At 41.1% G+C, this 21,296-nt stretch overlaps 3 protein-coding genes across 8 annotated transcripts; 2 read left to right on the top strand and 1 right to left on the bottom strand.

Moving 5' to 3' along the window:
• Positions 1 to 3,808: 3,808 nt before the first annotated feature.
• On the top strand, positions 3,809 to 9,330 carry LOC4331852 (protein STRUBBELIG-RECEPTOR FAMILY 7). The gene is made up of 16 exons (XM_015776694.3): positions 3,809 to 3,986; positions 4,968 to 5,100; positions 5,194 to 5,265; positions 5,348 to 5,422; positions 5,505 to 5,576; positions 5,664 to 5,735; positions 5,860 to 5,931; positions 6,012 to 6,077; positions 6,156 to 6,221; positions 6,298 to 6,587; positions 6,681 to 6,964; positions 7,299 to 7,570; positions 8,020 to 8,155; positions 8,449 to 8,579; positions 8,687 to 8,843; positions 8,943 to 9,330. Exons 1-16 carry the CDS (start codon positions 3,872 to 3,874, stop codon positions 9,084 to 9,086), a joined length of 2,157 nt encoding a protein of 718 aa, XP_015632180.1. The 5' UTR covers positions 3,809 to 3,871; the 3' UTR covers positions 9,087 to 9,330.
• Positions 9,331 to 9,457: 127 nt separating this feature from the next.
• On the bottom strand, positions 9,458 to 14,831 carry LOC4331853 (ATPase 10, plasma membrane-type). 2 transcript variants are annotated; one of them, XM_015776695.3, is made up of 20 exons: positions 14,638 to 14,831; positions 14,441 to 14,560; positions 14,239 to 14,337; positions 13,991 to 14,128; positions 13,760 to 13,894; positions 13,466 to 13,645; positions 13,178 to 13,384; positions 12,727 to 12,846; positions 12,517 to 12,636; positions 12,313 to 12,435; positions 12,092 to 12,196; positions 11,846 to 11,990; positions 11,364 to 11,770; positions 11,235 to 11,267; positions 11,079 to 11,160; positions 10,822 to 10,982; positions 10,553 to 10,726; positions 10,256 to 10,438; positions 9,951 to 10,129; positions 9,458 to 9,703 (listed from the first exon to the last, which is right to left on the bottom strand). In XM_015776695.3, the coding sequence occupies exons 1-20, from the start codon at positions 14,698 to 14,700 to the stop codon at positions 9,607 to 9,609; spliced, it is 2,871 nt and encodes a 956-aa protein (XP_015632181.1). In that variant the 5' UTR covers positions 14,701 to 14,831; the 3' UTR covers positions 9,458 to 9,606. The 2 variants fall into 2 exon arrangements, with proteins under 2 accessions (XP_015632181.1, XP_066164474.1); XM_066308377.1 differs by having other exon boundaries at positions 12,092 to 12,229.
• A 612-nt stretch (positions 14,832 to 15,443) lies between these two features.
• Positions 15,444 to 21,215, top strand: LOC4331854 (15-cis-phytoene desaturase, chloroplastic/chromoplastic). Of its 5 annotated transcripts, none has more exons than XM_015777615.3 (15): positions 15,444 to 15,612; positions 16,425 to 16,689; positions 16,764 to 16,896; positions 17,011 to 17,099; positions 17,248 to 17,305; positions 17,791 to 17,946; positions 18,165 to 18,313; positions 18,817 to 18,936; positions 19,122 to 19,335; positions 19,422 to 19,524; positions 19,631 to 19,678; positions 19,876 to 19,921; positions 20,256 to 20,443; positions 20,552 to 20,714; positions 20,836 to 21,215. In XM_015777615.3, the coding sequence occupies exons 2-15, from the start codon at positions 16,486 to 16,488 to the stop codon at positions 20,899 to 20,901; spliced, it is 1,737 nt and encodes a 578-aa protein (XP_015633101.1). In that variant the 5' UTR covers positions 15,444 to 15,612; positions 16,425 to 16,485; the 3' UTR covers positions 20,902 to 21,215. The 5 variants fall into 5 exon arrangements, with proteins under 5 accessions (XP_015633101.1, XP_066164219.1, XP_015633100.1 ...); XM_066308122.1 differs by having other exon boundaries at positions 15,463 to 15,687; XM_015777614.3 differs by having other exon boundaries at positions 15,471 to 15,687; positions 16,993 to 17,099.
• The last annotated feature ends 81 nt before the right edge of the window (positions 21,216 to 21,296 follow it).

Raw genomic sequence — 21,296 nt, forward strand, 5'->3', positions numbered from 1 at the left:
TACCGATCCAACATTAACGACAACCAGAACAGCATCTGTCAATCAAGGAGTATAGTTATTTGAAGCCATGTTCTGCTATTTTGCAGGCTAAGTCACTGTTTGGATCTAGGGACTTAACTTTAGTCCCTATATTTAGACACTAATTTAGAGTATTAAATATAGACTACTTACAAAACTAATTATATAAATGAAAGCTAATTCGCGAGACAAATTTGTTAAGCCTAATTAATCCATAATTAAAGAATGTTTACTGTAGCATCACATAGGCTAATCATGGATTAATTAGGCTCAATAGATTCGTCTCGCGAATTAGTCCAAGATTATGTATGGGTTTTATTAATAGCCTACGTTTAATATTTATAATTAATATCCAAACATCCGATGTGATAGGGACTTAAAAGTTTTAGTCCCATCTAAACAGGGTCTGGCTTGCAGCATATTGGACTCAGCAGAATCACTCTATCTGTAGAAATCATACTATTATCACCACCATTTATCATTTGACACCATTAATTACTTTCCTATTCTCCATTCACAACACCATAGTGTACTAGTATTATACTACACAATGACGAGTACAATGTAGCGGTACTACACACTACACGGTAGTAGTATAATCTTTATGTCCGGTGGTTGCAGAGTTACTTTCTAAAGTCTGAACTTAAATCATAAAAAGTCCTATGAAGTATGAACCGAGCCAGATGTTCAGAATTCAGAAGGTTCACTGCACCATTGACTTTGCAGCAAAATCCTAACACACAGCTCGCCGCTTGCTTGCTTTTGACAGCACTTTTTTTTGACAGATTTCTCGCTATCACGGGATTGCTTGCACTTGCACGGCGTTCTTTGAAAGATCACCTCGAACAGAATGCAAAGGATGCCAATCAGAATGCCTCGAGTGCTCGCCAAGTAGTATTCCATGACACTTGTGCACAAATCTGATTAGGACCTTTCAGAAGAAAAATGGTACTCGTAAATCTGATTAGGAGATGCTAACGTTTTTCGGTTGATGCGTGCGAGCGTGGAGCGAAGCTGTTGGTGAAGCAGGATCAGATTAGCATGTCTCGCTGTGCTGTTCGGTCACATGTTGCTGTCCATGCCATTCGCCATTCAAGCCAGCTAGTACTAGCTCCCAGTTTTTATTTTGGGTACTTTGGAACACAGAATTTTTTATTTGACTGGTTAGGTTAACATGGTCTTTATCATCATTAGCAACACTGAAGGGTAATATCTGTTTTGCCCATCCCCTTTCCCTTAGATCATATTCATAGATTCTACAATGTTTTTTTTTGGTAAGTACTCCCTTGTTTAAAAAAAAACGAACATGGAGGGTGTGTTTAGTTTACACCAAAATTGAAGTTTGATTGAAATTGGAACGATGTGATGATGGAAAAGTTGAAAGTTTGTGTGTGTAAGAAAGTTTTGATGTAATAGAAAAGTTGGAAGTTTGAAAAAAAGTTGGGAACTAAACCAGGCATGAATTCCCACACACATGTTAGGCCTGGTTTAGTTCCCAACTTTTTCTTCAAACTTCCAACTTTTCCATAACATCAAAACTTTTCTACACACACAAACTTTAAACTTTTCCATCACATCATTCCAATTTCAATCAAACTTCCAATTTTAGCGTGAACTAAACACATCCTTATCATTCAAATTCGTTGTACTAGGATATATCATATTCAATTCTAAGGGCTTGTTTAGTTGGTGAAATGAAAATTTTTGGTGTCATATCGTACGTTTGATCGGATGTTGGATGGGGTTTTCGGACACGAATGAAAAAACTAATTTCATAACTTGACTGGAAACCGCGAGATGAATCTTTTGACCCTAATTAATCCATCATTAGCACATCGGGGGTTACTGTAGCACTTTATGGCTAATTATGGACTAATTAGGCTTAAAAGATTAGTTTTTCTTTTTACTTATATTTAATGCTACGTACATGTGTCCAAAGATACAATGTGATGTTTTTGGGAAAAGTTTTTGGAGGAACTAAGCAGCCCCTAAGTTTGTTTTTTTGGATAAAAGGGAAACTTTGTTCAGCAGGGTTAATCGGCTGGTGGAGATTTTGCTTCTGATAAAAGGCATAAAATTCTGAGAGATTTTCGATGGGCCATCAGGTCACAAATTCCCACCAAGCAAATAACAAAATGCTAGTAATTAAATTGCCATGACATGAAGATCATGCCACTCACGATGCGCGTAAGGAGTCCCGATCCACTACCAGCTGATCACATTTTTGTGAATTTCGCTGTTGAAATACAATCATGTCATACATACATATAAATATACAGCAGTGAACAGGGGCAGATCCAAGTAACAAAAAATTTGAGGAGACTCAGTTACATGTAACTTTCTTTAATCTTCAGCCATTTAGGGACTTTTTAGTTTACCATTCATGATAAAAAAATCAAAAAAGGTGTTTCGGGGGTATCTATGGGTCTTGTGGGTGTAGGGGTTGGATCCGCCCTTGAGTAGTGTACAATGTTTGACCTCCAAGATTTATTTTTGTTCTTCTCCTTTTGTTTTTGTTTTTTTTAAAAAGAACTCCATTATTGGGAGTAGGATCCATCCAGCTTGTCGCCATGACACGCGGTGCCAGAAAAATGCAATTATGCAGACATGCAGATTACTCCGAACCCATGTTTGCCACGACGGCGACTCCACCCTGCATAATTGATGCCTTTCTTCTTCATTTTCTACTTAGAAAATAATACAAGGCCTTGTTCAGATCACGGACTAATTTATGTTTATATCACATCGGATGTTTGATACTAATTAGAAGTATTAAATATAGACTATTAACAAAACTTTGAGCATAATTAATTCATGATTAGTGCTAATTATGGATCAATTAGGCTTAAAATTTTTATCACGCGAATTAGCTCTCATTTATATAATTAGTTTTGTTATGCTTAACACTCCAAATTAATGTTCAAACATCCGATATGACAGATACTAAAGTTTAGCCCCTGATCCAAACACCCCCTAAGTAGCATTGCCCATTAGCACTAAGTACAATTAGTGAATTTGACAATCAAGTGCTACTGTAGACTGCTAGTACAGCTCTGCATGCATGCGACGTACCGTAAGTACTAGTAGTACTCTGAGATGATTAATGGAGTCCAAAATTGTACAGCAGCAGTAACCCTGACGCAAGAATTTCTTTTGCATCAGCTGATGGTGGAGGTTTATAGTACGAGTACCAGATGCAAAAGATGTGTCACGCATTCCAACCCAAATTCTGCGGTTCTGAGTTCAGGCCAAGGCCAACCCACCGCCCATCGGCCCGGCGCTGACAGCAGAATCTGTGCGCGGTTTTGCTGCAATTTTTTTTTATTCCAACCTCCCAAGAATGATAGGAGTACAGCTAAGTAGAGCAACGGATTTGTTTTCTTGTTCGTGAAAATGTTGTAGATGCATCCTAATAAAAACGTCGAATGTGTCAGCTTTTCCTTAAAAAATCAGCTCTTTCCTTTTACCTTTTCTCTTTGAAGAAAAAGAATTCGTCTCCGAATCTGATGTTCTCCTATTGAATGTGAGCCCTTCGCGGCTGCTGAATTCACAAGAAAGCCCCTCGATGAAAGCGACAACCTTGCAATTGATTTGACCTCATCGTTCTTGTCCCCGTCCTGGTGCCAGCTGCTGCTCCGCTACTTCCCACTGCGCGATTCAAGAACACGGAGGAAGGTTGAAACTCTGAAAGCAGCAGCAGATACAGGAGGAGATAAGATAAGTAAATTAATTGGAAGAAAGAAATCAGTGGGGAGGAGGCTATAGAAGGGATCTTTCATGCGAGGAAAGCGCCTTTCTTTGCGTTTTTAGTGGGGAGAGCGTGTGAGCATTGGTGTGGGGGGAGAAGAAGAAGATGGGAAGAGCGGATGCGCCATGGCTGCCGCTTCTGCTCCTGTGCTCCTCCTGCTGCTTCTGCATTTGGCCCCAGAAGCAAATCTTGGTCGCTGCAGACACCGACCCTAATGATGGTAAGCTAGAATCTGGAATCTTCTCCCCTTTTTGCGCGATTGTTCTTTCTTTTTTTCTTTTCTGTTTTTGTTTCAGAGCTGCTGGATTAATCGGTGGAGTTCTTCGCTCGATGTCTGTGTTTGTGTTTTCTGTTGCGGTTCGTCCGGCTGGTTTGCTGATTCTGGCGCTGTTTGTACGGAGTTTTCTGTAGATTCGGTTTTGGAACGGGGAAATGGATGTGAAAGCTTCCGATTAACCGAATCTTTCTTCATTTTTTACTTGCGAAATCTGGTCTTTGCGCAAGAATGCTCTTGATTTACGTCTGTTCGACATAGTGAACAAGATGGTGTGTGAATTTCGGCAGCTTATAATTCTCATTTTTGGGTTGATAAAAATGGGGTCTTTCTGCCCCTGGGGTAGTTAAGTTGTGCTAATCCGAGTAAGGAAATACACTGGATTCGGTTGGAAATCTTGCATGTCCATTCTTTTTCTGCTGTTTCTACTAACCAAATTTGGCCTATGCTATGTACCTAGCTATCTCAGTTATGGTTGCACTTTTGCTTGCTGAATCTCAATTGAGGAGGAATTTCGTGCAAAACATTGTCTGGATTGCGAGGGGCAATTTTTGAGAACAAATTTTAGTTTAGCAGTTCCAAGAAGAAAATGCAGTCGTTTTCCTTACACCTACCTCTAGATTTGACCCTCCTTTTCTCTTCTTTTTTGCCTTATTGTTCGTTGGAGCATGGCAAGAATTGGTCAAAAATTGCTATGAGCATTTCAGCTTTCTTTTTTTTTTCTTTCTTTTCTTTTTTGCGATTTTCCTCTTAAGATGTCATGCTATTTACTCTTGTAAATCTGAATCCATGCATTGGTGTCTATGGGCACTTCAAATTTCAAGTTTGCTAATGTGTTTGTTTGGTGACATACTGACATGCATTATACAGTGTTGCAATTAGGCCCGGCGAAAAACGTGTAGTAATTATTTGCTCTTTTTCATGCAGTTACTGTCCTCAATACGCTCTTCACTAGCCTGAATTCTCCGGGGCAGCTCAAAGGTTGGCAGGCAAGTGGTGGAGACCCTTGTGGCCAATCATGGCAGGGTATCACGTGCTCAGGATCATCAGTTACTGCAATGTGAGCCTCATCATGAAGCAAAGTAGTTTACTACTTACTCGACCACCTTCTTTCTTACTTCTTACAATATTTTCTTTGTGTTTGATGTTGTAGCAAATTACCAAGCTTGGGGCTCTCCGGTAATTTGGCGTACAATATGAATACCATGGGTTCATTGATTGAGATGTGAGTATCTGAGATTATTCATATCTGATCCTGTCAAGTGACAATTCAGTTGATAACAGTCTTAATTGATTTTTTAATGCAGCGATATGAGCCAAAACAACCTTGGTGGTGGCCAACAGATACAGTACAATCTTCCCACTAATAAGCTTGAGAGGCTGTAAGTTCCTCAAATGAAGTTGTGGTTTAGAAAGTACATCAGCTTTTCTGGTGTCTGTGTGCTAAGTGGTTATTGTTTGCAGCAATCTCGCAGGAAACCAGTTCACTGGAAATTTACCCTACTCGATTTTCTCGATGTCTAATCTTAAGTATTTGTGAGTATCTTTGCAAACATCAAGTTGATTTTGCTTTTAAATTTGTATAATTTGGTAGAGCTAAATGTTTTCTCTTTGTATGTGCAGAAATCTAAATCATAACCAATTGCAAGGAAATATAACTGATGTATTTTCCAGCCTCTATAGCTTGACAACACTGTGAGTACTTTTGTGTGCGTGGATTGTAGACGGGTCTTAACTTGTGTATTGTAAAATCCTTCTTTGTTGTTCATATTCCTAATGTCTATATTCACTTTCCATTTCCCTATGTGATGTGATGCAGGGATCTTTCCTTTAATTCTCTTGCTGGTGACCTACCACAAGGGTTCACATCATTGTCAAGCCTGAAGAAATTGTAAGAAAATGATTGTTTTTCTCTCATAGATATGTCTTTTTGGAGTGACATGCCTGTAATCCCATACTCGTTCTTCTCAGATATCTGCAGAACAATCAATTTACTGGTTATATCAATGTCCTTGCTAATCTCCCCCTTGATGATCTGTAAGAAATCAACCTATAAGTAATTAATATTTTATTTGCACGTGCAGTACCACATCTCATATCTTTGCTTTCCTATAGGAATGTTGCAAACAATCATTTCACTGGCTGGATTCCTAGTCAACTTAAGAAGATAAACAATCTACAGTGAGTTCTCTTTGCTTATAAACATGTAAAAATGTATGAGAGATGTACCCTGAACTAATAAGATCCCTGTGTACAGAACTGACGGAAATTCTTGGAGTAATGGACCAGCACCACCACCTCCACCGTATTCAGCTCCACCTCCACCAAACCGTCCAAACAGCCCAGGTCAAAACAATGGTGGTTCAAGTTCTGGTGGAAGCTCTGGGATAGGTGGTGGAGGTGTAGCAGGCATTATCATATCATTGCTGGTAGTTGGAGCAGTCGTTGCATTCTTTGTGATAAGAAGAAGAAAACGCAGAGCGGCATTGGAAGAACATTTTGAACAGCACCAGCCATTCACTTCGTTCCCTTCAAACGAAGTTAAAGGTCTGTTTGCCTGATGCCTTGCTGATCATCATACTTTAGTTTTGTTATATATTTTGTACAATTATCTGAAAATTTGCTTCTGAAAATGTGCAGACATGAAGCCTATTGAAGAGTCTACTACAATAGATGTAGAGTCTTTGCCATCCCCTGCTTCATTTAGTCTGAAGCCACCCCCCAAGATTGAACGCCACAAGTCTTTCGATGATGATGATTTATCAAACAAGCCTGTCTTGAAGAAAACCAATGTGGCACCTATAAAGGCAACTGTTTATTCAGTTGCAGATCTACAGATGGCAACAGAAAGCTTTAGCATGGACAACCTTGTTGGGGAAGGTACTTTTGGACGTGTATACAGGGCACAGTTTACTGGTGGAAAGGTATGCTACAATTTTTTCTATTGCTATTCCTGTATATTTCTCAAAGTAAATGAAAGGTAGCATGTGTATTCATTATCACATTAGTCAAAAGGTGGAAATGCAAAGCTAAGAAAAAAAAGCCTTAAAATCTGTCATGACCTCATGAACAGAAACAATTGAGCATAGAAGTATTCCTCATAAATTGGAGGCCGTATAGTTCTTAATGTTAGTTTCAGTTTTTATGTTACCGTATTTCCCCTTTTTGCTTTTGAAGTTATTTCGAGGGTGATACAGGTTGGACATTTAGATATAGGCAAAATTCTGAGAGCTTACTTTTCTTGTTTACACTATTCAGGTTCTGGCCGTGAAGAAACTTGATAGTACCGTGATGCCATTCCATTCATCTGATGATTTTGCTGAACTGGTCTCAGACATTTCAAAACTGCATCATCCGAATCTCAATGAGCTTGTGGGCTATTGCATGGAACATGGGCAACACTTGCTTGTTTACGATTTCCACAGGAATGGGTCACTCCATGATCTACTCCATCTTTCAGACGAATACAGCAAGCCACTTAGCTGGAACTCTCGTGTCAAGATCGCACTAGGCTCTGCCCGTGCACTGGAGTAAGTGAAAAATCTCTCCATATTATGTTGATCTGCTGTTTTGGCATTATACTACATGTTATTAATTTTGTACGATTTTAGCCATCATGTGTGTCCAGATTGAACTAAACAAGGGCCTTGTTTCTTTTCATTCATTATCCATAAAAGTTACAAACCAACTGATTTATTACTAGTTTCACAAATTTAATTAGCAATCCTTTTGTTCATGGCAATTGAAGTAAGAATACTGCTGTCAACCATATCGTACCATCAGAATCTCGCTAAACTTGGAAATATCCTTTGCATGTTGTGTTTATGTGTAGAATGACAGTTGCTAGTTTCATGCTTTGTTTGAATGTGGATGACAGTTATACATTATGGAATAATAGTCCTTTTATATAGAATTCTATGCTCATTTTGAAATATGATATGTGACATCTTATCATTTCCTCTGAAAATATAATCTGTAGATATCTTCATGAAATTTGTTCTCCATCCATCATCCATAAGAATTTCAAGTCATCCAACCTTCTACTGGATTCAGAATTCAATCCACACCTTTCAGATGCTGGACTTGCAAGCTTTATTTCTGATGCAGAATTCCAGGTATGGCTCTTGCTGATATATCCAAGCACCCATTTTAAGAGGACAATTGTTTGGACAGTTGTGTGTTAATTAAAAAAAAATAGCACTGAGATGAACCTTCGCTTGCTAAACTACCAAGAAAACTGACTACTGGACTTACAGAAATTGTTGGCGAATTGATGTAGTCATGTAGAGGCTGTATTAATTTTCTTAATTGAAAAGAGAAGTTTATGGCAATGATGTCACACCTTTTATACATCTTGATTCACTAGTGATTGTATTAATGTTCGTCACGGAAAAAAAAAACTATGCAGGCAGCGCAACAGAGTGCTGGGTGCACTGCCCCAGAGGTGGACATGACTGGTCAGTACACACTGAAGAGCGATGTCTACAGCTTTGGAGTAGTCATGCTAGAGCTTTTGACGGGACGCAGACCTTTCGATAGGTAACTTGATCTTCTCATCAGTCGTAACCAGTTTCCAGCTTGCGCATAACTATAAATTTAGTGCTAACTGATGAACCTCGGTATAATCGTGTGACTTTGCATTACAGCACTAGACCGAGGTCAGAGCAGTCACTTGTGCGGTGGGCGACTCCACAGCTCCATGACATCGATGCATTGGACAGAATGGTCGATCCTGCGCTGAAGGGTCTGTACCCTGCCAAGTCTCTCTCCCGGTTTGCCGACGTGCTCGCTTTGTGTGTCCAGGTAGGATTTCACCATCCTATGCAGATGAGCTATGCAATACTAATTACCTAATACATGGAACAGAATGTCTGAATCTTATGAAACAAATTCATGTTACAGCCTGAACCAGAATTCAGGCCACCAATGTCAGAGGTGGTGCAAGCATTGGTTCGTCTTGTCCAGAGGGCCAACATGACGAAGAGAATGCTCGACGGAGATACTTCGTCGCGCCGAACAGACGACCAAGAACAAGATTTCATATGACAAAAACTACACCCCTAGCTTTTCCTGTTACATCTCAAATTGTATTTATTTTGTTCGCCTATCGCCTATTGGAGAGAAGAATGGAAGGAGAAATAGAAAAGAAAGTCAGTTTCATCAGTACATAATCACAGGTGTTGCTTGATATATTGTAGGACCAGGTGTGCCATTGTATCCTGTCTACAGAACAGTATTCTGAATTCCTGATTGTTCATTAATGCCATCATGGTAGTAGATTATTTGGTTATATCATCTGAAAGATCCAAAGAAGCATAGTGCTGCTAAGTATAGCATCAGGTTCACTGGTTGTTAACAAGACCAGTAGTACAACTACAAAGCAAATGCTTCAATGGAGGTTACAAGAGACTCAATCATCAGGTACAAGCTCATATATCATCACTTGTCATTTAACAAAAATTCGACCTGTTCCGTACAAGTTTCTGACATTTTGCATGCAAAAAGCTATGGTAATTTTACTCTGAAATCTGAAGATACAACGTCATGATGCTAAAACCCAAGCAAATCAAACTGTCTGAGCCGATCGAATTACGTCAGAATCCACACGCTTCAGTCTCATCACAGATTGCACATGCGCTCTCAGCATATGTGCATCTCCCAATCTGCAAGCCAACCAAAAAAAAAGGAAAGACGAAAAAAAACATTAGCACATAATTAATTAAGTTTTAATTTTTATAAACTTGACAAATGGATATATTTCATATTTTAAAGTAACTTCTATATAGAAAGTTTTCGCACAAACACACCGTTTAGTAGTTTGAAAAATTTACTACCGAAAACCGAGGTAAAATCTGAATCTTAATAAGGAAAGACCGGGGAATCCTCCAGTTTTTCAAACAGTTCTTGTACCTGGCGATTTCTGCCCGTCGCTTGGCTCGCTCCGCGATCCGCGTAGGCCGCCATCCGCTGCTGAGGAGATGATCGGAAAGCGCCCTCCGTTGTTGATGATGATGATGATGGGAGCGCGGCCACCTGGTCTCCGGCCGCCGCTCGTTGCCGCCGTAGTCTCTCCTACTCGCAAATGCGGCCTGAAGAACGAACAGATTCATTATTCATCCATGGCCGGCACAGATCTGAACTGAAGCCATGGGCGAGCTCTGAATGAGGAAGGAATCCAACTACCCAAGAACAGATCATGCTGCTACTGTACCCACCTTCCTGTCGAACAGCAGGTTCCAGGCTTCGCCGCTGAGCGTGTAGCGGACGGCGATCTTGATCAGATCGAGGGGGGCGTAGAACACCAGGCTGTACAGCCATATCACGCCCGCCCATCCCCACCCGATCGCGCTGATCGACGCGAAGCTGATCGTTGCGTACACGGCGATCAGTGTAGCCACCTGCAGATCAAGAAACTCATCATCCGTTACTGAGAAAAATTCAGAAACCTTCTACTAGCAGCAGAAGTTTTTTTTTGATTGTTTCAGAGTTCAGAAAATCTTCTGCAGATTTACCAATTGTGCTAGGATGAAAGCACAAATCAGCAGGGCTCCAGGTCTCTCGAGGAAGGACAAGCCCTGACTGCGTGTGACGAATATCAGGGCCTGGCTGATGATGCTGACTTGCAGGTACATCGCTGACGAGATCTCGTCGGAATTTTGCTTCAGAGATCTCACCTTGAAGTGAGACTGCAATTCATACACACAAAAGCTTCGGCTGTTGATTTACCAACAAGATGTTCTCATGTTCAGGTTCAGATTCTTCAGAGGTTGCAAGATTTTACCTCAAAGAAGGTTGTTCTTGTGACTGTCCAGTAGAACAGCACGGTTACCAATGCAAGGTAGGTTCCTATGACAACTCCAGCTGCGAATATCTCATTCAGTTTCCAGCTATCTGGGCTTGGTGATGGCTTCACGCGATCCTTTGATATTGTCATGATAGTTCCTGATCAAAGTAGATGCCCAACCATCAAGTACTGAATAAATCGAGTGTCTATTCCTGCTTTTGATGCAGTAAAATTCAGAGAAAAATGATCATCACCGTCATTTAGTATGGCTATGATCAGAACCATAAACGGAGGGAAGTCGTACTCCCAAATTGATGCCAGAAGAACAAATCCAATCTGCATCCAAACAAGACGATCAATGACGAGATTTTTGGGAGAATTTTGTGATGATGAATTCCAGTTTCGCTTACCACTATCCTTATAGTGATGGACACTGCATAAATCTGCAGCGAAGAAGAACTCTGTGAGAATGTGAATCAAGCAAAAGAGAGGTGAATTTTTACAGGTGATGAGGTGAGAGTGTCCAAGAACTAGCTCACCGTGTAGTTCTTCATCCGCTGGAAGATGGCGCGGCTGGTGAGGACGGCGCTGACGATGACGCTGAGGCCGGGCTCGGTGAGCACGATGTCGGCGGCGCCCCTCGCGGCGTCCGTCGCGTCGGAGACGGCGATGCCGATGTCGGCCTTCTTCAGCGCCGGCGCGTCGTTCACGCCGTCGCCGGTCATCCCGCACACGTGGCCGCCCCCCCCTTGAATCATCCTCACGATCTCGTACTTGTGCTCCGGGAACACGCCGGCGAACCCGTCCGCCTTCTCCACGAGCTCCTCCACCGGAACAGCCGCGCCGCCGCCGTCGCCGTGGCGGCCGAACAGCGACGCCGACGGGTACATGTTGGTGCCCATCCCAAGACGGCGGCCGGTCTCCTTCGCGATGGCCAGGTGATCGCCTGCAATGATCAAGAAGCTTCTTGGCGTTGCTCCATTGACGATCAAGAAGCAGTACGATCATCGCGTGATTATACCGGTGATCATCTTCACGCAGACGCCAAGATCAAGCGCTCGGCGGATGGTGTCGGCGCTGTCGTGCCGCGGCGGGTCGAACAGCGGCAGGAGGCCGCAGAACACCCATGGTCCGCCATGGCCGTGCTTCGATTTCTCTGGCACCTCCTTCACTCAAGCCATCAGATCAGATGAACTCAACCATCAGACAGATATTCATTAGCAACAAGTAAACTGAACTGAACTGAACTTGATGGTGCTACGACTACCTGGTAAGCGACGGCGAGTGAACGGAGGCCTCTCTCTGCAAATCTGTCGATGATTAGCTGCACCTTTTCAGAGATATCATCCTTGTTGTAGCATAGGCTGAGGATCTGAAGATGAGAGACATCAGATGTTCTTCCTATCTGATCAAGGTCTGTATTACTATTTTCTGAATTCTGATGGTAACAGCAGTGAGATTTACAGTGATGGATTGAAAAGTTCCTACCTGCTCAGGAGCACCTTTGCTGACTCTGAACCAGTTACCATCAGAATCAACGTATGTTATAGCCGTCCTCTTATCGACAGGATTGAATGGAAGGAAGTGAACTTCAGTGATGCTAGAGCGTGCCTGGCAATGCAAAGATGATATCCATGAACCATTCTGAAATATATGTAGGATGGTCAAATCAAGCAAAGATGAGTTCAGAACCTCTTTGGGGTCAGCTAGCATGTTTATTATGGCCATATCAATTGCATCTTGATTCTCCACTCTTGATGCTCTTGCAGCCAGCAGGATAATCATTTCCCTGTCCATTTCTCTGCTGAAAACCTTAAATTACCCAAGGATGGATCATAAGTTGTATAGCTAGTCAATAATTATGAATTCAATACGTTGCATTTTTTTAATTAATTTTTCTACCTCAATTAGGTTTTTGTCAACAGTGAGATGGTTGAGGGTGAGAGTTCCGGTTTTGTCACAGCAGAGAACATCCATTCCTGCCATTTCCTCTATGGCTGTCATCCTTTTAGTGATAGCACCCTGCCAAAAATCAATTACTACATATTTTTTTCCGGGAATACGCAAGGAGCGTATTTTTTCCATTAAGAGAAATAAAAGTTATTTACAATGCGAAAAGAAAAACAAGCACGGGACCGGTATTGGAGGCTGGGGATCTAATGGGGATATCTCGTGCTAGATTTGGCTACCACGACCTCGCAGAGGTAACGGAAGGGACCCCTGCATTTGCCGACTTCCAAAGCATGGCTTCCTCCGCCATCGCTTTCGCCAAATTACTACGTATTTTTGTAACAATGATATGTGATATGCTGTCTGTTAATTGCAGAAACATGATAACAATATCTTGGCACACCTGTTGAGACAGGTGATGAGAACCTATTGCAAGTGTGACTGACAGAACAGTAGGCATTGCGATCGGTATCCCTCCGATCAGAAGAACAAGAACATTGTTGATCCCATCCCGGTATGACCGGTGCTGGATTGGGAACATGATTATAACCTCAACAATCGCACCGATGGCGATTGAACAGATACAGAAGTTGCCTATGGAGGTAAGAACCTGAAAATTCAGTAGTCAGAAATAGCTTACAGCACATCCACTTGTGAGATTCTTATTACAGTCTGAAGATCGATGAATCACCTTCTGAAAATGCCCAACAACCTCAGTGGAATCCACTAGATGAGCTGCCTTGCCAAAGAAAGAGTGTATCCCAGTTGCAATGACAACAGCTTCAATCTCACCATGCTTGCATGTTGAGCCAGTGAACACTATGTCCCCTGTTCTTTTTGTGACAGGAAGGGATTCACCGGTGAGAGCTGACTACAAGATGGAGGAGAAACAAAATGTAATCAAATTATCTACACAGATCAACTAAATCAGTCATTCCAATTATCGATATCTTCCACATGAACGGTGCGCGGCAATTTGAGTCACCTGATCAATCTTCAGAGGATCTCCCTCAAGTAGGCGCGCATCTGCAGGGACAATATCACCAAGCCTGATGCTGATAATATCCCCAGGTACCAATGTAGAAGCATCAAGCTCTTGCCATTGCTCATCTCTAAGAACCTGGAGGTAAATCCATGAATATATGAACACAACAAGATCAGACTAACACAATAGATTCACCTGTATTTTTAAAATTTCTGTTCAGAAAAAAAAAACCTTTGTTTTTAGCGCCAACCGGGCCATGAGTGCAGCAGCAGCATCGCCTGCATTGTTCTCCTCAATGAAGCTGATTGTTGAATTGATAATCAGGAGGCAGACAATTCCCAGGAAATCTTCCCAGTCAGTACCTTGGCTCTGACCAAAGACAGTAAATGAGTGAATAATAAAGAAAATCCATTGAGTTGCTTGCACAAATTTTCGACGATTTGATGTCAATATTTCAATAACACAAAGCAAGCACTTACACCACCATTTGCTAGAACCAATGCCATCACTGCTGCTGCCTCCATCACCCAGGACAAAGGATTCCACATAAAGCTGAGGAACTTGATGATCTTGTTCTCCTGACAAAAAAGATTTTTTTAAAAAAAAAAATTCAGGAGTTCAGAAAAGGAATATGTTTCAGTTTCAGGTAAACGATGATCAGAAAGAAAACAGTCAACTTACACGCTTCTCCTCCAATCTGTTTGCACCAAACAACTTCAAGCGTTCTGCAGCATCTGCTGATGAGAGCCCACTCTGAGACGTATTCAGCTGCTCAAAAACGTCTTCCAGGGGCAGATTCTCCTGTCACATATCCACAAGAATCACGGCATTTTTCAAAGAATGCTTCAAATCCACGACATCCTAACAAATGTACTTACCAAATCAACATCTTCGTCGAAGAAATTCTCTAGCCCAAGCAAAGGTTCACCTGGTTCATCCATGCCTTCAGCTAAAATCTGTCGCCCGGAACAGAATGTGAAATAATGAACACGGCTACAGCATCGTCATTTTCATTCCAAATGTTGCAGTGAAGATCTCACCACGCATTAGACAATCTGATGGACAAGATCACAGGAGATTTAAGTGGCGTTAGCGAGGTGGGTTTTGGTTGGTTCTTCTTGAAGTGTTAAGAAGATGGCAGCTTGGACTGAACTGGTACAGTGAGAAGACCTGAATTTGGGCTGATCCAACCACCGTTCAAACCTCCAGTTAGTGAGCGGACGGTCACCTGAAACCAAACAGTCGCCTCCGATTACCGTGAGAACTGAGAAACTGCATGCTCTCGTGTGCAGATGCACGCACAGTTTCTGTCTCTGCTATGGCAAACGCGAACATTTGATAAACATTACTTATACAGTGATTATACTGTTCATCAGATAATTACTTCGTAGCAGCACATCTTTTCATTACTTCATGACTGTTACACTTATTCCCCCAGGAAAGAATTTTTCATGCATCTGAAATTTTCATGAATCAGGGATATGTTGGTTTCCATCTCTTAAAATATATGTTAGGAGGCGTATTCATAGAGTGAGTGTAGTGTTACGTGTGCACGTATACATCTCCCGTGTAATCGGAAAAGGAAAATACTCCTATGATTTCCCTTCAGAAATATGAGTTTTTTTGAGGGTGATGGACTGATTGGCTGATGGTGGTATATACCACGTAGAACGTAGAGAGCAGCAGGCGCCAAAAGGCATCTCCCCCACCACATCTTCCACAATCCTCACCCCCGCCTCCCCTTTGTCCCTTTCCCACCGCCCCAAAAACCCACCCCCTCCCTGACTCCTCCCCCCGCAGCTTCCGCCGTCCGCCTCCGCTCCCACGTCGCCGCCCGCTCGTCGTCGCCGCCGGTGAGTCTCCTCCACTCCGTGCTCGCCCCCTCCGTACCCAGCAGCAGGATCGGATCGGTCGCGCGGGCGGCGGGGGTACGTATCTGTATTCCGTAGAATTGGGGGAATTCATTCCGGGTTGCGGGGTTGCTAAGGTGTTGGATTGACTGCGGTGACGGGAGGGCGGTAGTTTCCTGGTAAATAGGTAGTAGGAGAGATGCTGAGATGACTGCTGGCTTTGAGCATGCGGCATATGATGATTTAGTGCTTAGTTTGGGGGCTTATCTTTAGATACTAGCGGGCGCATGGTTGTGAGTTCAGTTTGCGCTAACCACCACTTTTGCATGAGGAGGCAAACGAGGTCCTCTCCAGCTGCCCTGCCCTAGTGTGATATCATTTGAGCCTTTCATGCTTTTTGTGCCATGCTTGATCTGTTCCAATCCATTTACTTCACTAACCAAATTATGCGGGTCATATGCAGTTTTCCTTTCATGTTTCTCTCCAACTATAAAAGTTTGATTGGCCGCAGCCACATAGAGAAACTCGGAAGATTAGGGAGTAAACCAATATTACCACTGTCCACATAGCTTTAACAACTAACAGCTGGTCCTGCTCTTTTTTTCCTTTTGGCATCAGTTTGTTATTGTCATGCTATGTTTCCATTTGACGACTGGACTAGAATAGAATCTGTTTCTTTGGCTCGTTTTTTTTTTTTCATCAAATAGTGATGACAAACTTGATAAATTTACATACTGATACAGTGATACTTGGCTGACTTTCATAACAAACGGTTTTGTGTATTGTGTGTTTAATGGTTCCTCTTGTTTTTGCAGACGCTCTTGCGTGCTTATTTGTCAAATCAGATCTGAATATAATTTTAGGAGTTGCTTCAGCATGGATACTGGCTGCCTGTCATCTATGAACATAACTGGAACCAGCCAAGCAAGATCTTTTGCGGGACAACTTCCTACTCATAGGTGCTTCGCAAGTAGCAGCATCCAAGCACTGAAAAGTAGTCAGCATGTGAGCTTTGGAGTGAAATCTCTTGTCTTAAGGAATAAAGGAAAAAGATTCCGTCGGAGGCTCGGTGCTCTACAGGTTCAACCTTTGTACTCTATTATTGCCTCACATTCCATCTCTTGTGAAAATATATTTGATTGGCTTTTCTGCAGGTTGTTTGCCAGGACTTTCCAAGACCTCCACTAGAAAACACAATAAACTTTTTGGAAGCTGGACAACTATCTTCATTTTTCAGAAACAGTGAACAACCCACTAAACCATTACAGGTCGTGATTGCTGGAGCAGGTATGATATAATTCTAGGATTTGACAGATGAATAATTTACATATATATCTAACTTTGATAGCAGTCACATCGTGGTCTTAGCATTGTAGTTTTTAGCTTTGATTTTTTTTTCAGGATTAGCTGGTTTATCAACGGCAAAATATCTGGCAGATGCTGGTCATAAACCCATATTGCTTGAGGCAAGGGATGTTTTGGGTGGAAAGGTTTTACTCTTATGCTTTTATGTTGCATTTAATTTTTTTTGTTATTCATTCTTTTTTTTTTTGGTTGCCTTTATCTTAATAGCTCATATTCACTGTTAGTAGCATTTGTGGATTATTGTTTTTTTTTTTGGGGAAATGCCTTGAACAGATAGCTGCTTGGAAGGATGAAGATGGAGATTGGTATGAAACTGGGCTTCATATCTTTTGTAAGTAATAACTCTGGATTTTTAAGGTTCTCGTTGTGCTATATTTTATTTAGGTTATTACCGCCAGCACTGATAGATATCTCTAAGGGTTTTGAACAAAAAAACATGTATCAAACTCTTTCATCGATAAGGTAGAAATGCCATGCGGGAAGTATGAAGTGATGTCTGAGGATTAACACACATGGTAGTTTTATTTTGTAAGAAACTTTTAGATTGGTTTTTTTCACAGTACTAAAAAGTAACTTTTTACTAGCTTATATGGTTGATAAATTTTAACGTCACATAAATATCATGAGCTAATTGAATATAAATCCTCCTGTTCATACATAGTCTTCTTTCAACCTACTATTCCCTTCCAAACATATATGAATATGACAGATACTGTTTTTCCTTCCATGCTCACACTGTTTTGTCGTCCACAACAGTACATATGTGACATTGTTCATTTTGTGCCTGTATGTAACCATATACCTTTTTGGTTTAAGTTGGAGCTTATCCCAACATACAGAACTTGTTTGGCGAGCTTGGTATTAATGATCGGTTGCAATGGAAGGAACACTCCATGATATTTGCCATGCCAAACAAGCCAGGAGAATTCAGCCGGTTTGATTTTCCTGAAACATTGCCTGCACCCTTAAATGGTGAGATCATATGCAGCGCTGGAGTTGTTTAATTAAACCAAGATTCCCAGAAGTACATCGTATTGGTGGTTACTTTTGTTTTACTAACACATGACTGTAATTAGGGGGTATATTACTAGCAACGTTAATGATAGATCAATAGATCATGCCATGGAGCTTTTATGTTGTCAATTGATGCCTATTTATTATTTATCATTGATCATGCGTGCATTTAACAGGAATATGGGCCATACTAAGAAACAATGAAATGCTAACTTGGCCAGAGAAGGTGAAGTTTGCTCTTGGACTTTTGCCAGCAATGGTTGGTGGCCAAGCTTATGTTGAAGCTCAAGATGGTTTTACTGTTTCTGAGTGGATGAAAAAGCAGGTATAAGTTCACAATATCAGTTTGTCAAGTCTCTGTGTACAAGACACATTTCTACCTCATTAATTTGGAATGGATATAGGAGAAGGTGTTGTAAGCTAGAAAACCTTTTATTTTCTAATAAAAAAACTGATGCCCTTTATTGTTGCATTCACATTGGGAAGAACTGGCAGTTCTGAGGATGAAATGCTTCATGTACTCAAGTTTATGCCCTTTATTTTGCCCAGATCCTTTTGCACAGGTTTAAGCTTGAGCTATGCTTTTAGTTTAAGACCACTGTTTCAGTTAAAGGTCAACAACCTTGCATGATTTCTTCCTCCACCTAGAAAAGCCATTGCACATATTGACAAAGCACACAATCCTGTTGACTATATTCTTTATGAGCTAATATACAGAACTGTTTTATACAGAAAACACAATACATATGCTATAGTTATCAATCTCTTTCCCTTTTTTTGGGATAACGGATTAATATGGTGCCTGATACAGTTGTTTGATCAGCACAGGGTGTTCCTGATCGAGTGAACGATGAGGTTTTCATTGCAATGTCAAAGGCACTTAATTTCATAAATCCTGATGAGTTATCCATGCAGTGCATTCTGATTGCTTTAAACCGATTTCTTCAGGTATTTATTATGTTGCTCTATGGTCATGTGTGTTGCATATGAGTAATTCTTCTGTTCTTTCCGGAGTAGTACCTTACGTATTACATCCTTCTTAGTGTTTCTTGTCTCTGTTGTTTCCTACCTTGAGGAAACTCAAATGAATTTTCGCTTAGAGGCCTTTTAAAAAAAATTATGCAAATGTGTAGGAGAAGCATGGTTCTAAGATGGCATTCTTGGATGGTAATCCTCCTGAAAGGTTATGCATGCCTATTGTTGACCATGTTCGCTCTTTGGGTGGTGAGGTTCGGCTGAATTCTCGTATTCAGAAAATAGAACTTAATCCTGATGGAACAGTGAAACACTTTGCACTTACTGATGGAACTCAAATAACTGGAGATGCTTATGTTTTTGCAACACCAGGTGATTTTCTACAATCTTTGTTTCTTCTGCAGTTCATAAATTATATATATGCGGCTACTCATTTTAACTGACTAGCCTGTATTTAGTTGATATCTTGAAGCTTCTTGTACCTCAAGAGTGGAAAGAAATATCTTATTTCAAGAAGCTGGAGAAGTTGGTGGGAGTTCCTGTTATAAATGTTCATATATGGTTGGTTGGTTGAATTATTTGGTTCCAAGTCGGAAATTACTCATCATCGAGTTTGTGGTTCTCCTTATGACTCATATTAGTATTTCTGTTGGTTTGAACATTTCAGGTTTGATAGAAAACTGAAGAACACATATGACCACCTTCTTTTCAGCAGGTGTCTCTTCTAATTCCTCATCAGTTTTGCTGTCCTTTCACTGCCTCATGCATTTGCTCTGTGCTATGACTGGTTTATGAACTAAAACGATTTGTATTGCCCAAATTGGGCACATTCTATCCTGATTTTGTATACATTCTTGATTAATACCAAATATCATATGTCCCATGTATTGATCTTGTTCCCTTTTCTTTCAGGAGTTCACTTTTAAGTGTTTATGCGGACATGTCAGTAACTTGCAAGGTACTAACTAGGAGACATTATATGTTACGAAATAGTAACTATCTGTCATGTATTATTGCTCTTGTGTATTTGTTCTTGGGTTTACCATCTTCAAGCATCACATGATATTTATTTTAGTAGCTGTAACAAAAGGCCCAAAAGTGCATGTGTTACAGAAGGAATCCAGTATTAATTATTAAACTTGGAAAGTAGATATATTTTATTTCAGATTCATTTAGGCAACATGTCACTTGGCTCTAGAGTCTAGATTTTATGGACCATAATAGCTCAGGAAATTAAAGACATGGATGCCTACTGAACGGTTTTCTTTCCTTTTGTTTTGAACTCTTTACAGGAATACTATGATCCAAACCGTTCAATGCTGGAGTTGGTCTTTGCTCCTGCAGAGGAATGGGTTGGACGGAGTGACACTGAAATCATCGAAGCAACTATGCAAGAGCTAGCCAAGCTATTTCCTGATGAAATTGCTGCTGATCAGAGTAAAGCAAAGATTCTGAAGTATCATGTTGTGAAGACACCAAGGTGAGGACATTTTGCAAGAGCGCCCCCTATCTGATATATCATAGGTAGGTCTAATAGTTGGATGCACACTTCTCTCACGTTCCTTTCTTTTCTGTCTCACTGTTACAGATCTGTTTACAAGACTATCCCGGACTGTGAACCTTGCCGACCTCTGCAAAGATCACCGATTGAAGGGTTCTATCTAGCTGGTGACTACACAAAGCAGAAATATTTGGCTTCGATGGAGGGTGCAGTTCTATCTGGGAAGCTTTGTGCTCAGTCTGTAGTGGAGGTAAACGCTGCTCTCCATGGTTCTGTTTGTACATAGATGCATCAGACTTGTATTGTTGTCTTGGTGCAGTTCACAATGATTCAGTTTTGTAGGCTAATGAGTTATCACTTGCTGATTTCAGGATTATAAAATGCTATCTCGTAGGAGCCTGAAAAGTCTGCAGTCTGAAGTTCCTGTTGCCTCCTAGTTGTAGTCAGGACTATTCCCAATGGTGTGTGTGTCATCATCCCCTAGTCAGTTTTTTTCTATTTAGTGGGTGCCCAACTCTCCACCAATTTACACATGATGGAACTTGAAAGATGCCTATTTTGGTCTTATCATATTTCTGTAAAGTTGATTTGTGACTGAGAGCTGATGCCGATATGCCATGCTGGAGAAAAAGAACATTATGTAAAACGACCTGCATAGTAATTCTTAGACTTTTGCAAAAGGCAAAAGGGGTAAAGCGACCTTTTTTTTCTATGTGAAGGGATTAAGAGACCTTATCTCCCTTTGCACTCACTGGTTGCTTATGTCACACCTGGGAGATATGCCCACTTTGTTTCAGTTAAAATGAATCAACAATCCACCACCTGTCTTGTT

This window comes from Oryza sativa, chromosome 3, assembly GCF_034140825.1.
Source record: "Oryza sativa Japonica Group chromosome 3, ASM3414082v1".
NCBI lineage: Eukaryota > Viridiplantae > Streptophyta > Magnoliopsida > Poales > Poaceae > Oryza > Oryza sativa.

Bases quoted from the DNA above. Each gene is read 5' to 3' on its own strand.
- LOC4331854 (XM_015777614.3), top strand. From the start codon at position 16,486: ATGGATACTGGCTGCCTGTCATCTATGAACATAACTGGAACCAGCCAA. The intron at 19,336-19,421 runs GTGATTTTCTAC...GCCTGTATTTAG, and splicing joins TTATGTTTTTGCAACACCAG to TTGATATCTTGAAGCTTCTT. The intron at 20,715-20,835 runs GTAAACGCTGCT...TGCTGATTTCAG, and splicing joins GTGCTCAGTCTGTAGTGGAG to GATTATAAAATGCTATCTCG.
- LOC4331853 (XM_066308377.1), bottom strand. From the start codon at position 14,700: ATGGATGAACCAGGTGAACCTTTGCTTGGGCTAGAGAATTTCTTCGAC. The intron at 12,436-12,516 runs GTTCTGAACTCA...TTGCATTGCCAG, and splicing joins TGCTAGCTGACCCCAAAGAG to GCACGCTCTAGCATCACTGA. The intron at 10,439-10,552 runs GTAAATCTGCAG...CTTGATCTGCAG, and splicing joins CTTTCATCCTAGCACAATTG to GTGGCTACACTGATCGCCGT.
- LOC4331852 (XM_015776694.3), top strand. From the start codon at position 3,872: ATGGGAAGAGCGGATGCGCCATGGCTGCCGCTTCTGCTCCTGTGCTCC. The intron at 5,266-5,347 runs GTGAGTATCTGA...TTTTTAATGCAG, and splicing joins ATGGGTTCATTGATTGAGAT to CGATATGAGCCAAAACAACC. The intron at 5,577-5,663 runs GTGAGTATCTTT...TTGTATGTGCAG, and splicing joins ATGTCTAATCTTAAGTATTT to AAATCTAAATCATAACCAAT.